Raw genomic sequence first — 18915 nt, 5'->3', positions numbered from 1 at the left:
ACATGTTCTTCAAACGATTCTCTCAATTACTTCAAGAAAATAGTAGAATTTTTAGGGGATGGATCCAGGAATTTATAAAACGGGGTTTGAAATAACTAAATAATAAATATTAAATAAATAATAATTATAATAGTATTTAAATATACTCAATAAAAAATAAAAAAATACATCACATTGTTTATCTAAATTGTACACATATCATAAAATCATCAACAACTGAATTTGTATTAAATTTTTTAGCAATTCTTCTCTCGGTGTAAGTAATCACATAATTAGTTTGAAATTCATTTTCTATCTTGTTTCTCAACTTATTTTTCACAATCTTCATAGCAGAAAATAATCTTTCACTTGTAGCAAACAATCAGAACTAACTTAATTGAATTTGAACTTTAGTAGTGTATAATATATATTATCAAAATATTTTAAAGTAAATTGTTACAATTACTATGAGAATAATGGCTCAAGAGTTCAATCCCAAGGGTCTTTCCTCACATTCATAGGTGAGTTGAAGAATCAAATGGATTAAATGGGCACCTAAAGTATTGGTGTGAAGATGTTGTTTTTGTTCTTGTTGTTCTTAGGGCCAACTTGCATCAATATAGGTAAGTTAAAAGACTGAGTTGACTCGTTTAAAGTTATGAGATCAAACTAAACTTAAAACTTAAGTTAGGATCTCAAACATTAATTGTTAACCCAAAAGACAAAGAGCATTATATTAACCGCGGTTGAATTTAAGGAAAGAGTTTGAAAGTGTGACACACTTTAAATAAAAATGAAGGTAACTTACAAAAACAAAAGTGAAAAGAGAAAAAAGTTGAATTTGACTAATAGCATGTTTGGTAAGAGATAATATCTTCCGCTCACTCTACGGTGGGATGCAGATTTGTTGCAGTAATAAGTAATTTTGAATATTGACTGTTGATTATGAATTTAACGGTTTAGATTAATGCTATTATAAATTTACTTAAAACAATCTCAATCATATATTTTCGATCGAATAGCTATGATTTAAAAATATACATCAGAAAATCTGTTTCAATATAGTAAGTAGCAAACCCCATCAAAACCAGCAAAGATTACCTCTAGTTTTTTCTCTCATAGTTTTTAAGTGGAGAAATCATCATCCAAATTTTTCCCTCTGTCTTGTTCAAATTTAGGTTGCAAATTAACTGAACTCAAAGTTGCCTGACACATGATTTAATTTTATGAATTTTTGAACATATGTTAAATTGAAACTTAATTTGAATGGACTTAAAAAAAGAAAAAACTTGTTTGAATGGACTACATGAAATGCAGATAACTTAAATAAATTATGAATGATTTAAGATATGATAATCCAATATTATGATGTGTACTAGAACTAGGGTCAAGTGTTGATCACATTTTTATGACAGATGAGTCGATCAATTACCAACTCAATCAACTTAAGACAAAATAAATTAGTAATTAATACTCACAAAATATATTCATTAGTGCAACTAAAAGTGTCAAATAAATTATAAAGACTCAGTAATAATTTTTTGTGATTTATTTTTACATCTCTAGAATCCAAATTCACTCGCAAACCAACAATCACTTTACTTCCTTTAATTTTTTTTCTGAGAAAATTAAGTATTCTCTGCACATAAATACAATAGACTATTCTATCAAGTTTTACAGGATTTAAATGAATGATAAAAAAAATTCTAAATATTTTAACATTATTGTATGCTTAAAGTAGGGATCAAATGTAGAACTTGATTAAGTTAGAAAAACTCACAACATCTTATTTAAATATGTTTAAGATTATTTTATAATTTATTTCTTATCAAGAGTATCTTTGTTTGACCAAACTTCTAAATTTAAGGAGAAGATAAGACAAAATAGTTGGATCAATCAATCTCTTATAATATGAGATGTCAGACACTAGTAATTAATTTGGATGTATTTATTTACTTTTTATCATAAAAATAAAATACACAAATAAGACAAGTTAGAGACGTGTAGTATGTGTTCTTTCGAGTTTAATATTATGGACTGTGGATTATTATCTACTTTTCTCACACTTAATACTTAAAAAATTAATATTCATCGATTTGTTTTGTTTTCAAGTTAATACTTGGAACTATTTTGTTGCTTCATCTTTCTCTTGTCATTTTGTTCTTTTAAGTTCACATCTTTGTCACTCAAATGTTCAACTTTTGGTATTAAAAACATCACTTATTAACTAAAAGCATATATGACATGTACTTATAAATTGATATAAGTAATATTAATATAGGATGTTTTAAATAAATGGTTATGAGTTTGATTCCTCATTTTATGTATTGAAAAAAAAAATTAAAGTTCGATTGAAAAGTGAGAACTACTATGTGCCCACAGATTTTTCGATAAAATTAGTTAACACTAAATAACGGTGAAAATTTTGTACGTATAAGACATGTACAAAAACAAAAAAATTAAATGATCACAAGTATGCAACTTTTCAAGGTTTTAACTATTCAACAACCACTACAAGAAAACAACATTTTAGAGTCCGTTTTTAGCGTCGGCCACCGACACCCACGCTACTAGCGTCGACGTAGCGTCGGCTAAACCTCCGCTAAGCAAATATTTTTGTTTTCCTTTATTTTTGAAGATGTTATGCTATAATCATAGTCACGTTTTGCTTTTAAAATTGTTTAGAATCGGTGCATCCGACGCTATTCTTTTTTGCTTTAAATAAATTAAAGTCTTTAATATTATTTTTGTACCCTTTCACTCAAATCACAACAAAAAAACCATTTTTCTCCCCTCTTATTTTCCTTCACTCACCAAAATAATTAAACCCTTCTAATTTCAACCCTAAATTTTCTTCCCTCTTTTCTAACCTTTCCCTCCTGCAAAAAAACCCTAATCGTTCTCCCTTCTTCAATCCCTTTCACCATCGTTAACCCTCCTTCACCCTTGTTTTGTTCGTTCTCTTTCTCTCTCAGTCACGAAACAATACACTCGTCCGTTCTCTTTCATCAGAGTTCACCGTCCTTCTTACGAAGCCTCAACGTCTCTTTCATTCGCAACCAATGGTTGTTCTCACGGTCAATGTTTTTTTATTTATTTTTGTTTATGTTTTATTGTCTTCTTTATTGTGGAAATTCTATTGACGAATTTTATTGTGATTTGGGGCAATTTTAGGGTTTTATTTTCTTGTGGTTTGGGGGAAAACTGTGTCACTAGTCAAAATCTCACATAGAGGTTTCCATTTATAATAACGAGGAGGTGTAGGAGGACTATGCTTCTTGTGGTTTGGTTAGTTTCAATTTTAGTTATTATATTCACCATTGATAATTTAGGTTCCCTTTCTGATTGATTTCACAGTTTAATTTGGTTGTTCGAAAAAGATGATGATAACAATCTTCTATATTTTGGTGTATACAAGTGATATCACTTCATTGGTTCCGTCGGAGTGGCCTACATCATTCCAATCAACAAATGTCGCGAGTTCGAAATGAATCAATCATCCAACAGCAACAGTAGAAGCATAGAGTCAAGGTAGTTGCAAAGATCCCTAATTTATCAGATTCAGATTCAGTTGTCTTTTAAGCTTGTATTACCATGATTTTTATAAGCATGATTTTCAATGAAAATGACTTGTTTTATACAGGTACACCTTCAGCATATTGAATGTCTTGGATTACATGATTTCATTTTTTCATATTGCAGTACCAGATGGTGAGACCTTTATCTACCAATGTTTGAGATTTCTTTTTTGCTATGCTAAAAGAATGATATATGGCAGTTAAACATGTGCTGCTCTTTAGGTATTCTTAACATGGGACAAGAAATAAATGACTAGACATGGTGTGGTGCAAGCAATACTCAAAGGTGTTTCATGCTTAAGGTAACCATCAACTTTTCAAACAATATATGCTTAGTGCTTCCGTAGAATTATATAAATGGATTGTTGTTAGTGTCATTCATTTTTTGGTGAGGTTTGCTTTAGTTCTTGATTGAACCGTCTTAACAAAAAAGGAATTAACTTTTTCATATTCATATTGAGTAAAAAGGTCTGTGTGAGTGATCAACATGATTGAGATTACATGCTTTGGTTTTGTGTATCAAAGATTTGTTATGCCCTATAAGTACACACACAATTGATATAAGTCTGCATAAATATGATTATGTAATTGGTTTTATCACTCTTACCACTCATGACAAAGTTATATTTATTGAGTTATGTATCTAGTTTGTTGAATCATGGTAATTGAACTTTATAAATGTGAATGCAGAGAATCAAATTCGAAAGTTTAAATGTAAATGTTTGGTACACAAAAATTAAATACACATGGATTGAAATAATAAGAGTTTTTTATTCATATTTATATTGGACTAGTAAAGGTGACACACTGTAATTAGGCACAACCTGCTGATACAAGCTTGTTACATATGCAATTTTAGGTACATATGCATACAGAAATGGTGTTACAAGCTTGTTATATATGCATTTTAGGTACATATGCATATGGTGATACAAGCTTTTTTCATATTCATATTGCCGAAATTGAACTCTGATTAGACAAATTACCTTAATAAAAATGGAAACTGAAGTTAGAGAGTCAATATATAATCGTGGTTCTGAAAACAATGAACCAAACTTCTCTTATTCATGTTATAAATAAAGGTCTGAAGAGTTGGGTAGAGATCCCACATTCGACGAGGTCTTCGTCTAAACACACACCAAAATGAAGGACTCCGCTTGAGTCGATCATAGATCGAAAAATACTTGTGTAAGGAAAATTAGAGCATTGATTCTTTAATTTTATTTTGTTGTAAATTAGTAATGTGACATTTATAAGTTCATTATGGGTATCCAGTCATGAAAATCAAGGACACAGTCAAGCTTAAGTAGGTTCCATTCTCAGCTCAATCATTATGTTGTTATATTGTACGCTATTATCATTTATAATTTACATCATTCTTATCGATGTCATTTACAAGACATGATTTGTGTCACTGTTGGGACTACCTCGCATATCCGAGTTTCTAACAATGGTTGGTACTTTCCTGGTTGCACTGATTGTATTAAACAATGCTACTGCTTGGCACCGCCATTCAAGTGTAGAGATGGACATTCAACTGATGTTTCCAGTTATAAGGTTGTCTTAACTTATGTTATTGATTAAAATTTCATTTATTACTTATATCTTTCTATCCATTCTATATTTATTGATTTTCAACTTCGCCTATTTTATTTCCAGGTATAGGATTGATGTTGAGGTCTGCGATGACAATGATTCAACCAAGTTTATCTTTTGGGATAATACTTGTATTGATCTGTTGGGTGTCACATCCTCTGACCTTAAAAAAATGATTGAGGTATTTGGTGACTATTTATTAGCAATTTAACTTATTATTAACATACACAAAATTTGACTCAACAACATTGCCCTTTTATTTTATACGCCCATGAAGGAGTAATTGATCCTTGTGTGACTACCCATTCAATTTTGATGGGATGGAAATTTGTGTTCCGTTTCAATTGGCAATTCGACTGGAAGCAATGTTCTGTTTTAGCTTGCTTGGATAGCAAAATCATGGTTGACACTATAGAAGGAGAATTGCAACATGATCAGGTTTGTTGCATTACCCTCATCTATCACATTCGGACTTAAAATTTTTCAATGCTTTAATGTTACTTTGGATTCCTATCAATGGCAGCTCAAGCCTACTAATACTGGATCTGTCACAATGAAGGACACCCAAGACTCACTTGATGAAATTGAAAGTCATGCTCCTGTTGAAAACCTTTTGGCTCCTATTGCATCCATTACTGTAACTACTACCTGCTTTAGTCTCTTAAATTTAAATTGCTATAATAATCACATTATTTCCTAACTATATTTAAATTGCTATAAGAATTATAAGATAGGTTAGTTGGTTTTTGTTGAAGTAGTTGCTTAAGCTTTCTTCATACATTTATGTGAGCTAAGTTATTGTGTAGAGACAAATGATTGTATTAGCTTTGACATTTACACTATGTTGTTAATACATTGGCTTTTATGGTAGATTTGATGTGACGATATTTGTGATTTAAGAATCAGTTATCAGGTGCAGACCAGGGTACCACATACAACCCCAATTTTTTTTTTTTTAAAAAAACGCAGTATAGCGTCAGCTAAGCAGACGCTAAGTGATTTAGTTGACTTTTCAAAGGTTGACTTTAGCGTCGGATACACCGACACATTGTTATTTTTACAGTTTAATGTCTGTAAATTTTCTTAGAGTCGGATGAGCATAGAGTCAGACGTAGACTCGGTTGGACCGACTCTAAAGTAGAGTCGGATGGCCTGTAACCGACGCTACTATTTAGCTTCAAGCGTTTTAGACTCAGCCACGACCCCGACGCTAATCCGACTCTAAATCACTATTAGCGTCGGTTTTTCGTCTTTAGCGTGGGCTTTTGGCCGACTCTAAATCTTGTTTTTCTAGTAGTGAACGATAAATTTTAAAACTGAAAAAACTGAAATTACTATTACTAGTCTTTATAAAATGAGGAGAGAGGATCTCTCAATAGTCAATAGTAAATGGTCATTATGTATGTTAGTATCCAATGGCTGATATTGGAACTTGAAATCTTTCTAACTTAACATATCTTATGCTAGTTGGAGTTGTTCAATTATAATATATATTCCCTTTTGCATGTACCAGACAAAGACAAAAACATTGAAAGATAGTAGAAGATGAGTGTTTTAACTTTTAAGAATGATAAATTTAAACAAGTAAAATACATTTTTTGTCAATGTAATTCAATGAGTTCATAAGTAGGAACTGAACTTGGTATCCTAAAATTTATAACATTCAATATTAGCTGGTCCAGTGAACAGTGGCGGAACCAGAAAAAATATTGTGAGTGGGCCGAACAATAGTCAACCTATTTTTAAATTGAATTTTTTGGTCCTCTATTTTTATATGTTACAATTTTGGTACTGACAATCAATCTTTTTACTCTAAAATTGTGATTTTTGGTCATAAAGGTTGTCTTCAACATTGAATCTAAAATGAAATATCAAATTTGAAACTAAAATTCACATTTTTTTTCATTAAAATTCCCTATTTTGACGGCAAAAAAGAAAAAAAAAAACATTGAGATAAGACTAAAATTGCAACAAATTAAATGGAAAATATGGGAATTAGCCCATCCAAATTAATTTTTTTTGAAGAAACTAAATTAGCCCATTCAAATTGGCACCAGAGAGAATCGAACCTTAGACCTCAATAGGAGCACACTCCCAGGTCCCAAGCCAATACCAATGCACCAACCTATATATTTTTATTAATTAAACATATATTTTTATGTCATTTCATATTTATATATGCTAGTTCAATTGCTAATTTTATCTAATACTATAAATTCAATTAATTATGAACTAATATTTACACTAATATTTGAACTAATATGTGTATCGAGTTACTTATAATCATCGATAATAAACACTAAATTAATATTTGTATAAATATATATACTGAGTGACTTAAATTCATTAATAATACATTTAAATTAATACTATATATATATATATATATATATATATAAAATTTGATGTGGTGGTAGGCCGTGGCCCACCTCAGCCCACCCGTAGGTCCGCTAATATTAATGGACCGAATACTAGTAGTAAAAAAAAATTATAACATTCACACAGATTGTGCACCAACCACTTGAGCTAGGGAAATGTTTCGATGAGTTTTTATTTTTTATTTTTTATATATTAGAGATAGTTGGTAATAAATAGATAGTTTCTTCTTTGGAGAAGAAGCCATATAATTTTTCAAAATTTAGAAGATTGACACTGAAAGTGTTTCATCCTAATAGTCACTAACCGTACAAAATGGGATTCTTTGAATTTTTTATTTTTTTTTCTCTAACGATAAGTAATTTTCATGCACCTGCATGATGCCTTTGATTGCTGCCTATTATGGTTCATCATTTTGCAGTAGCTAAGAAGGCGTTGGGGTTGATTGCAATGTAAGTCCCACATCGCTAATGAAGGAAAAAAAGTCAAGGAAATTATATTTAGAAGTTCCGCATTGCTTAGAAAAGTGAAGAGCGGAGGAGCTCAATGGTATATATATAGAGACCTCAAATTCCTTATTTCAATACACCAAACAGTAGCACTTATAAACAACCTAAGTTTATATTTATGTTCTTTCTTCTTTTCTCTTATGCTCTTGTTTAAGAGTATTTGAGATGTAGTTCAAATATTTACTTTGGAGAGTATGAGTGTACTGGGGCATAGGGTGGTTGAGAGTGAAGTTTATTGTCACAATTTACATATAGTGTTTATTCTCTAGTTGTCGGCCGTGATTTTTTTCTCCGGTTTTGTAATTTTCACGTTATATTTTTGTGTTGTGATTGTGTTCTTTTATTTTTTTCTACCTTGTTTTTCCAAACAGCTATGTCACTTATATTTCTATTTTGTTTTTTGTGAAAGATATTGAGAAAACTCAGTTACTTGTGGAACAAGTTAACTGAGTTTCTACACTTAAGCTATATGGTTGTACTACTAACTACTTGTAATAGGTTTTAGGTGTGATTTGTTAGTTAGCTTTGATTGGAACATTGTATATAAACCATTAGCTAACTTGAGCTCATCTTCTGGTTTTCTCCTTCCTTCACACACAAACTCGTATTCATCCATGGAGTTTCAGATTCACTTTTCACATTTTTTGTTATAGGAAAATTGACTACATTTTTCAAAATCCTTCTTGATGTAAACTGAACTTTCTATTTAATGTTGCAGATTAAGCTAGATTGATCAAGATTATTTCACTTCATATTTATATATAGCAGACTCGACATTAACAAGAACTGATAATTGTAAACAAATTTGACTAAAAGTCGCACCCATGTGCCAAAATTGTAAATATGGATCAAAAGCTTAAAAGCAATCCACAAGAAACGTTGCGCACCAAGTTTGACCTAAATGAAACAATGGTAATTCTTGGAGGAAGAACTGTACATGTGTACAGAAACAAAATTGTTGAACCTAAAACTGACTTATCAGCAAAAATGATTAGATTAGTTGACAAAATTTGATAATGAACAATGGTTGGCACATGCAGTTCACCATCCATCCACACAATTTTTTGAAGGTCTCTCTTCCCATTTATTGCCTTTCTTTGGAACTTTTTTCCACAATTATTCACTAGTTTGGAGAGTGGCCTCAGATTGATTGGTGTTTATAAAGTAGTATGATTTGGGCTGTGAATACAAGGATCTCTGCAGTTGTCTATATTGACCCCAACGTGATAGGAAAAACCAGTTGAATGGTTTGGTAAGTATTGGACCAGTGATAGAGGGAAGAAAGATCAAACTAGACCAAGCATAGGTTATTTTTGGAACAACTAAATTTGCAACGCCGACAACCTTTTCATATGCAATCTTACCATTTCCGATCAATTTAATTATAAGTCCATCACCACCATATTGAACCTCATCACACCCCAGATCAAACTAAAGCACTGCAGTGACTTGAATGGTTAGTGCCATTGAATTGGGAAATGCACTTACAAGGTATGGATCAACAATGTTCTCAATCTTGCCTGTTTCCATCAATACAGATCTAGCCCAGGTCACTATGTGGATCTCGTTCACCTCATCATTTATAGACGGAACTAATAATTTCTTTCTAGTTATTAGCTCGAGCAAAACAACTCCATAGCGATATACATCAGACTTTCTTCCAGGCACTATATCATATGCATTCTCTGTTGCAGATGACAATGCAAACATGTTAGAGAATACTATCTGACAAAACTCCACTTCCAAGCTGTGTTGGAAAATAAAGTTTTTATCACATCCTAGAAATCTAATTACTATGGTCTATGAAATGGGTTTGAAAATCAATAGTAATTGTGGATGAAGAGTTAATTACCCGGTGCAATATAGCCAGGGGTACCTACAACGTGCGACGAAAGTCTTTTCCTGGTTTCAGAATGACTATTAGAATCCTGAAACAGCTTCTTGCATAGGGCAGTACCTGCTATAATAGGCTCCATATTATTGTCAAGAATTTGGTTTGATGTCTCAGTGCACTATTGGTGGAATACAATCATAATGAAGATAAGCTAGTCCTTGAGCAATTCCAACTGCTGTCTTACACCGAACATTCCATGTTAAGGGTGGTGCGGGTTTCTTTTCATGCAAAATTTCATAAAGACTTCCATTTTCCATGAATTCATATAAGACTAAACCATAGTCCTTTCCAATCCAGTAGTCAACATATTTAATCAGATTTTGATGCTTAATGATCCTAAGGACTTTAATTTCATTGCGCGTGATACTTAACCGCCTTTACTTGTTGCGTCCAAATTCAAGCTTCTTTACAGCACAAACCTGTTGACCTATTATGGCTTTGTACACAATACCATGTGCTCCTCTCCCAATAATATACTCATCTTTTAGGTTCTCTGTAGCCTCCTGATGAATTATTGGCAAGTGTACCAATTATCGTCAAGTAGTAAAAAATTATCGATCCTCAGGGATTGAGATTAATCTAAAGCAAAACAATTAAACTATTTCTTAGGAGGAAATTAAATGACATTTTGGGGGGAATGCATAGCATTTGATTAACAATTGAAAGGAAAAATGTTTAAATTCAACAATTAAAGAAAGCGATTGGGTTTGTTTCGAATCCCTCGTATTTCAGTATGGATGTTAGCGTCTAATACCCTTATAATGATCAATCCAATTATCACGACGGTTTAACTAAGCCACTATACCCATTCTCATGGTGTATAACTCACTATTTTACACTATAATACCCTAATCTCTTAGGCCAATTGAATAGTTAAAATAGGCAAACATTGAACGTTAAACCATAAGTCACAACCTCTAATTCCCTATCTCTAGATCAATTACAAGGTTGAACAATCAATTTAGGTCCAATTCATACAATTAATCTCTTAATCAATATGAATCTCAAATCATACATGAACATTCATCAATACCCATAAAGCATTAAACACAAAGATTGATTGAATAACGAATTTAATTAATCAAAAGAGTATTAGTTCAAAGACCTAACATATAAACCCATATATTCATACAAGTTCATCTTACAAAACCAATCAAAAGAGAACTAGCTACTCATAATGAAAACAAAAGAAGAAATAAAGAAACTAAAACCAATTAATAAGGTGTCAGCTTGTAGCTTGGAGTCGTTCCCTTCATTCCTTCAAGTGCCCCACGCACTGTTCATGTTTTTCTCCTCCTCTGCGTCATATCCTTCCCCAGCGTAGCTCCTCTTGTTATATGCAAAATATGCATTGAATTCTCCTGTATCTTCTTGGGCCACTTTAGCATGTTGCATTTTCTTGGGCTATTCATCAGTCTGTTTTCTATTCACACCAGCCCATTACACTAAAACAATTGTTAATATAATTTTTGCACTCAACCATAAACATGTTAAGTTGAACCAAGAAAATAAAAACTACACAAAATATTATTTTAATAGAGAAAAACACTTAATTGATTCAATAAATCAATAATTGCAATTTATTTAAAATGACTCTAAATTAAACACTAAACTAATAAAATGATATTAAAACTTATTAAAAAGACTCTAAAAATAGTGACTGATGAGGATCTCATCACAACCCCAAACTTAGTCTGTTACTTGTCCTCAAGGAACAAATTTATCAAATGAACAATCACAAAGGGTTGACAACTTCCTTACACAACTTCAAATACAATCGACTTGAAAATTCCTCTAAGCACTTCAATGATCAAACCTTCAATGCAACTTCTCTTCACAATGATTTCAATCCAAACAAGACTAAAGAATTATTCACAATATTTGACCAAGCTCAATAATCACTTCACTCACTCGCTTTCTCTCAACTGTTTAATCGGGTAATCACTCAATCAACACAAACCAAACTATTCTACCATAGGCTTGCAAGAATTCTAACAATCAATCGATAAGCAAATTAAATACACACTTTTGAGGTCTTAAAGGTCATAATTTGGCTTAGGTAAGGGTGGATGTTTTTGGGAAGTGAGTTAAAAACTTGGAGTTAAGGACATACCCAATTTCACAAAATTTTCAAGAAACACACTAGAGAACAACTTATTTCCACATTATCTTTCAATCTCAACACATAAAAACATCAGACCATCACAAACTATTTTTCGTTCTTTTCATTATTTTCTCTTCATCTTTTTTGAAGAAGTCACTTTTTTTTTCTTTTCAAAATTACAAACATTTGGCTTCTTGATTTTTCAACATTTTTCATTTTTTTTTTTTTTTTTTCACAATTCAAGTTCTCTAGTATACCCACCCCAAACTTAGATGGTTGCTAATTTCAAAAGCAACCCCAAACTTAAGCATTTGCAATATGTAATGAAAATCAACTTAACTCCAAGAAAATGATTTTTTTTTTTTTTTATATATGGGTTAAGTGATCGATGAACAAAGAAATGTAAGGCTCAAAGGGGCTAAGCAAAGGATATAACCATGCAAGGGTAGGCTAAAAAGGCTCAAGATACCAACAAAAGTTGCCTCAGTGTGTAATCATCGCAATCAATTAATTAAAAGAACGCAAGCAAGTTCTAGAGAATAAGTAAAGTAGTGGACTCACATAGCGAGAAACAATCCAAGTGTTTAGGCTCAAAATCTCACGGTTTAAACGGCCGGATTATCGAACTGTCAAAATTGTGAATGTTCATCAGCTTGTCTTTCAATCCACCAATCGCAAAAATCTGTTGCACCGCAAGAAATTTCATTCCAGATGCTCAAATTAAAAACCAAGATAATTGTATATAGAAGTGAATGAAAAGATGGTGTCAAACAAATGAGACTTTCCAAAAGATAAAGGTGCTCATTAAAAAAAACAAAGTAAAATGTGCAAGTGATCATCACAGTCATCCAAGATCAGTCAATTATTATAGACACTAAAATGAAAAGATAAAAGTACTTAAAGAGAAAGAGAGAGAAAAAGGATAGAAATGGACCATAGAGATCACATGGGTTGCCTCCCATGAAGCGCGTGTTTAACGTCCCGAGCTCGACGCACCATCATTCAAGTTAGGGAGGATACTTCAAATTTGATTCCACTCGGCTCCTCTTTTCCTCCTTCTTCAAAGGGGTGAGCAACCTACTAACGATCACCGGTTGCTTATAATCATCTCCCAAAAATACAAATTTCCCATTAGAAGGGAGTGCTTTCAAATCCGGAGAAATTGACTTTGTTGCTTCTGTCTTTGAGTTCTCACTCTCATCTTCAATGACATCCGCTTTAAAGCATTGTGGAATCTCATCTTGATTTCTCATACCTTCAAAGATGTTGAAGTTAACTTTCTCATCATTGAACCTCAACATTAAATCACCCATCTCCACATCAATTAGAGCTCTCCCGGTTGCCAAAAAGGGTCTTCCCAATAAAAGAGGCACTTCGGCATTTTCCTCCATATCGAGAATTACAAAATCCGCCGGAAAGACAAATTCGGCCACTCTTACCAAAACATCTTGTAAGATTCCATAGGGGTACGTGATTGACCGATCCGCAAGAGATAATTGCATCTTGGTGGGGTTAGCTATGGCACCGGGTATTTTTTTCATCATAGAGAGGGGCATCAAGTTGATGCTTGCTCCTAAGTCACAAAGTGCTCTCCCAACATGTAAATTCCCAATAGAACAAGGTATAGTGAAACTACCGGGATCTTTCTTCTTTTGTGGGAGTTTTCTTTGAAGAATTGCACTACACTCTTCCGTCAACAACACGATTTCATCCTCTTTAGGCTTCCTCTTCTTAGTCAACAACTCCTTCATGAACTTGGCATACATAGGCATTTGCTCCAAAGCTTCCATAAACGGAATTGTGACTTGAAGGCTATTAAACACCTCCATGAACTTCTTAAAATCAATATCTTTTCTCTTACTCTTCTTTTTGTGAGGGTAGGGTAGCTTTTCATGAGGTAGAACTACTTGAGCTTTTTCTCCATCTTTCAAAATTTTACTCTTAATTTTCTTCAAATTTGAGTCGTTATCGACAAATCTTGCATCGTCTTTTTTCTTCTCTTCCACATTTCTCTCATTTTCAACTCCTCCCTCTTTTTCTTTTTCTTTCTCACTTTTTTCTATTTTTTCATTTTCACTCTTATTTTCGACTTCTTTCTCAAGCTCACCACTTCTCTCATTTTCAACTTCTCCCTCATGATATTTTTCCTTTCCACTCCTTCCTTTTACCACCTCATCCTCAACTTCATTTGACATATTTTCCTTGGAACGTGGCTCACTTACCGGTGTAGGCACCACTCTACTTCGCAAATGAATTGCATTACAACTCTCCTTTTTAGGATTATTGCATGTGTTTCCTTCAAATCCGCCATTAGATGACGACGCAACTTGCCTAGACAATTGGCCCATTTGTGTTTCTAAATTCTTGATGTAGGCTTCATGATTTTTATTTGTTGATTCTTGACTTATCTTCATAGCTTCTTGACTTGTCTTCATAGCCTCGAAATTTACTTGTATCATCTTCATGACTTGAGAAAGAGTTTCTTCCAATGGTGAAGGTCTACTTGGTGGAAGTTGAGCTTGTGATATTGACACTTGTTGTACTTGAGCATGAACAAGCTTGTTGGTGGTCAAGTGTTTTATAAAAGTCTCCATGTGAATATTCATGAGCTTTAAATTTGCTAACAAAGCCCTTTGAGTGTCAAGCTCCATCGTACTCACTTTATTCTTAGCTCCTTTCTCATTAAGAGCTCTATATTCATTTTGCGCCATGGCTTCCACAAGCTCTTTAGCCTCATTTGCAACCTTGTTATTAATGGAACCACCCGCGGATACATCAAGTAACATGCGAGTTTGTGCTCTTAAACCTTGAGTAAAATATTGCATTTGAGCCAAATTATCCACACCATGATCGGGACACTTCTTCAAGAGGAGTTTGAACCTTTCCCATCCGTCATAAAGAGACTCGGAATCTCCTTGTTCGAAGTTTGTGATCTCGGCTTTTTTTTCTAGGAACTTGTAAATTGGGAAAAAGCGCTCCGAAAATTTGACTCTCAATTCGTTCCATGTTTTAATTGTCCCGTTAGGCAAGGTATCCAGCCAATCTCTGGCTCTTCCGGTAAGAGAAAATTTGAATAGCCTCAACCTTTTAGCACATTCCGAGACACCCGGAGGGTCGGTGTAATCACACACATCTAAGAAGTTACTCAAATGCAGATTTGGACACTCTGAGTCGGCCCCAGAAAACTTGTTCTCCTTTAAAGCTTTTATGACGGAACTTCTGATATCAAAAGCTACCGGGTTTGCCGGTTGAAACCCTCTAAAATCTTGATCTCCATTTGCTCCTCTACCATAATCTCCCAAGGTTCTCCTTGGTGGTGGCGGTGGTTGCACCTCCGCCATTTCAATTGTACCTGAGCAAACACAAACAAACAAATACCCAAGCAGCACAACAATATAAAAGAAAAACTAATAAGGCTAAATAATAGAAAGAAAAAAATAATAATTCTGTACTAAAATCCTAAGTAAAGCTAAATTGCCTTGTCAAAATTAATCAACAATCCCTGGCAACGGCGCCAAAAACTTGATGAATTATTGGCAAGTGTACCAATTATCGTCAAGTAGTAAAAAATTATCGATCCTCAGGGATTGAGATTAATCTAAAGCAAAACAATTAAACTATTTCTTAGGAGGAAATTAAATGACATTTTGGGGGGAATGCATAGCATTTGATTAACAATTGAAAGGAAAAATGTTTAAATTCAACAATTAAAGAAAGCGATTGGGTTTGTTTCGAATCCCTCGTATTTCAGTATGGATGTTAGCGTCTAATACCCTTATAATGATCAATCCAATTATCACGACGGTTTAACTAAGCCACTATACCCATTCTCATGGTGTATAACTCACTATTTTACACTATAATACCCTAATCTCTTAGGCCAATTGAATAGTTAAAATAGGCAAACATTGAACGTTAAACCATAAGTCACAACCTCTAATTCCCTATCTCTAGATCAATTACAAGGTTGAACAATCAATTTAGGTCCAATTCATACAATTAATCTCTTAATCAATATGAATCTCAAATCATACATGAACATTCATCAATACCCATAAAGCATTAAACACAAAGATTGATTGAATAACGAATTTAATTAATCAAAAGAGTATTAGTTCAAAGACCTAACATATAAACCCATATATTCATACAAGTTCATCTTACAAAACCAATCAAAAGAGAACTAGCTACTCATAATGAAAACAAAAGAAGAAATAAAGAAACTAAAACCAATTAATAAGGTGTCAGCTTGTAGCTTGGAGTCGTTCCCTTCATTCCTTCAAGTGCCCCACGCACTGTTCATGTTTTTCTCCTCCTCTGCGTCATATCCTTCCCCAGCGTAGCTCCTCTTGTTATATGCAAAATATGCATTGAATTCTCCTGTATCTTCTTGGGCCACTTTAGCATGTTGCATTTTCTTGGGCTATTCATCAGTCTGTTTTCTATTCACACCAGCCCATTACACTAAAACAATTGTTAATATAATTTTTGCACTCAACCATAAACATGTTAAGTTGAACCAAGAAAATAAAAACTACACAAAATATTATTTTAATAGAGAAAAACACTTAATTGATTCAATAAATCAATAATTGCAATTTATTTAAAATGACTCTAAATTAAACACTAAACTAATAAAATGATATTAAAACTTATTAAAAAGACTCTAAAAATAGTGACTGATGAGGATCTCATCACCTCCAACACTTGCTCTCGAAGGGAAGACATCTTTTCAGTTGAGATCTTTAATTCGTAATCACTGTCATTTGTGAATTCAAAACTTTCTTCTCCTCTTACATTAAAAAACACTTGCGTAAGATCAGATGTCCTTTTCGAGTCCTTTCTACGGAGATACCTTCCAATTATCATTAGCAACAGAACAGAAATAAATATTGAAGATCCAAGTTCTATCATTACAATTTGAACATTAGTGATACCTTTGTGATCAGTTGATTTGTGGACACATGAATTTATATAACTAGTTTTCATGCAACTCAAACAATTGACACATAGGTGAGGATTACCCATGAATGATGACGGTGAGGAATTCAATAACTTGATTAGACCTTTTGGTACAGAACCAGTGAAGAAATTGTAAGAAATATTGACCTCAAGTAATGAAACAAGATCTTCAAGTTGGGTAACGAAGAATTTACCTTGTGAAAAGGGTACTTGTGAGTTGAGTAAGAAGTAATGTATTTGTAAGTAACTGTGTAATCAATTGTTTTAAGAAGTCAGAAGAAAAATTGTTTTTTACCAACCAAAAACAAAATAGTAAATGATATCTTTTCCTTTTGAGCAGAAGCAAAATAAATTCTCAGGAAAAATATCAATATATAAAGAGTTCATTGGATTATTTTTTTAAGTGTATATCAATCTGCAATACGAATAAAGGTACACCTCTAGTTCTGTTTGTAATTTTTTGATTATTTATTACATTATTGATAATCTTGTCACTTGCATTGTGATTTTATCAGGAAGGTTTGAAATAGCTTTTATATTTCTATTATTTCTATTAGCTGCAACTGTGTTACCATGTTCAACCTCGCCACAACTGCACTTAAACAAGTCATTAGTATACAAGCCAATAACATCTTATATTACTTCACAATTCATTGCCTCCTTGGTGAGTACTTTGAAGTACTTGACTTGTTTTGATTTGTTGTCTTCCAATATTTCCGATGACTTGCTCTTCTCTATTGCAAACCAATGTCTTCCTTTAACGAGACTTGCTCTCCAAGATTGCACCGGTTATAGTTATTCTGGAATCTTTTATTTGTTATCCAAGTGTCAACATTTCCAATATTTGGATCTTTCAAAATGCTGTTTTTCTGACTGATACACATGTTGTGGAGCTGTCTTTGTTTCTGGGTGATTTGGTATCTATAAACTTTGACTTGTTGTTCATTACTCACAATATCTGCCGTCTTTGCACTCATTAAGAGTTGTCCTTCACTTAGTGATATCAAAATGGAACACACAGAAATTGGGAAAAAGAGTCTAGAGAGTTCTAGATCTTTGATGGATTTTACTGCACACCCTCAATTAAAGTATCTCCGTTTGGCTCACAATCAATGGTTAACAGATGAAAACATCATAATGTTTGCTTCTGTTTCCCCAAATTTACAGTTGCTTGATTTGAGCCATTATTGTGGCATAGAAGAAGGTATTGCTCAAGTTTTAAGAATGTGCTGTAACGTTAGACATTTGAACTTATCCTTCTGTTCAAATGTGAAGCTGCTTGAAATGAACTTTGAAGTGCCGAAACTGGAGGTGTTGAACTTATCATTTACAGAAGTTGATGATCAAACACTTTATGTGATTTCAAAGAGTTTCCGTGGACTTCAACTAGTATTACTGTGTTGTACTAATGTCACATTGAAGGGAGTAGAGCATGTTGTAGAAAACTGCACGCAACTCAGGAAAGATCAAGTAAGATGGTTTTCATAAAGTGCTTACTAATGTTGTTGCCTCGATCGTATTTTCAAGTCCATCATTGAGAAAGAAAACAAGTTGTTTTGTTCAGTGACATAAATAAGAAATACTTCTTGCATCATGGATGCATTGTTTGCTAGCATTATTATTTATCATTTATCAAAGTTTAAGTTCTGGAATATAAGATGTTTTTGTTTTCAGATTTACTTCTCTATGAACCAAGTTATGTTATTTCATTTCAATTACTTAATAGCAACTCTAGAATGTTGTAAGGAAGTTATGTTATGTTATACCACTAGTAGTGTAGACCTCACATAGCCTATCAAAACCATGTAAGTTAGTTACAGATTGTTGAAGCATGTGTGCAGGTTAACTGGTCTATAAATAGACTTGATCCACAATTTATATTGTAATCAATTTTGAAAATGAAAGAATGGTTCCATA

General features: G+C 32.9%; 2 protein-coding genes, 1 long non-coding RNA gene and 1 pseudogene across 8 annotated transcripts; 2 read left to right on the top strand and 2 right to left on the bottom strand.

The window, feature by feature from the left end:
• The first annotated feature begins 2758 nt into the window (after positions 1-2758).
• LOC123919497 lies at positions 2759-6071 on the top strand. Of its 5 annotated transcripts, none has more exons than XR_006813229.1 (8): positions 2759-3044; positions 3154-3267; positions 3398-3510; positions 3623-3690; positions 3780-5114; positions 5217-5334; positions 5431-5591; positions 5677-6023. It is a non-coding gene; the product is annotated as an uncharacterized LOC123919497 (long non-coding RNA). The 5 variants fall into 5 exon arrangements; XR_006813231.1 differs by having other exon boundaries at positions 3154-3510; positions 3780-4867; positions 4957-5114; positions 5677-6013; XR_006813230.1 differs by having other exon boundaries at positions 2759-3510; positions 3780-3859; positions 4640-5114; positions 5677-6071.
• Positions 6072-9154: 3083 nt separating this feature from the next.
• On the bottom strand, positions 9155-17975 carry LOC123922284 (annotated as a pseudogene).
• LOC123921749 lies at positions 10451-16735 on the bottom strand. 2 transcript variants are annotated; one of them, XM_045974406.1, is made up of 2 exons: positions 12971-16735; positions 10451-11355 (listed from the first exon to the last, which is right to left on the bottom strand). In XM_045974406.1, the coding sequence occupies exon 1, from the start codon at positions 15375-15377 to the stop codon at positions 13044-13046; it is 2334 nt and encodes a 777-aa protein (XP_045830362.1). In that variant the 5' UTR covers positions 15378-16735; the 3' UTR covers positions 10451-11355; positions 12971-13043. The 2 variants fall into 2 exon arrangements, with proteins under 2 accessions (XP_045830362.1, XP_045830361.1); XM_045974405.1 differs by lacking the exon at positions 10451-11355 and adding an exon at positions 12005-12718.
• Positions 17777-18846, top strand: LOC123921755. The gene has a single exon (XM_045974417.1). The coding sequence runs from the start codon at positions 18007-18009 to the stop codon at positions 18484-18486; it is 480 nt and encodes a 159-aa protein (XP_045830373.1). The 5' UTR covers positions 17777-18006; the 3' UTR covers positions 18487-18846.
• Positions 18847-18915: the final 69 nt, after the last annotated feature.

This window comes from Trifolium pratense, linkage group LG4 (assembly GCF_020283565.1).
Source record: "Trifolium pratense cultivar HEN17-A07 linkage group LG4, ARS_RC_1.1, whole genome shotgun sequence".
NCBI lineage: Eukaryota > Viridiplantae > Streptophyta > Magnoliopsida > Fabales > Fabaceae > Trifolium > Trifolium pratense.
The sequence above is the reverse complement of the archived record's forward strand: the minus strand, read 5'-3'. Positions and strand labels throughout refer to the sequence as shown.

What these genes read in the sequence shown, in the direction of transcription:
- LOC123921755 (XM_045974417.1), top strand. Translation starts at nt 18,007, where the DNA reads ATGGAACACACAGAAATTGGGAAAAAGAGTCTAGAGAGTTCTAGATCT.
- LOC123921749 (XM_045974406.1), bottom strand. Translation starts at nt 15,377, where the DNA reads ATGGCGGAGGTGCAACCACCGCCACCACCAAGGAGAACCTTGGGAGAT.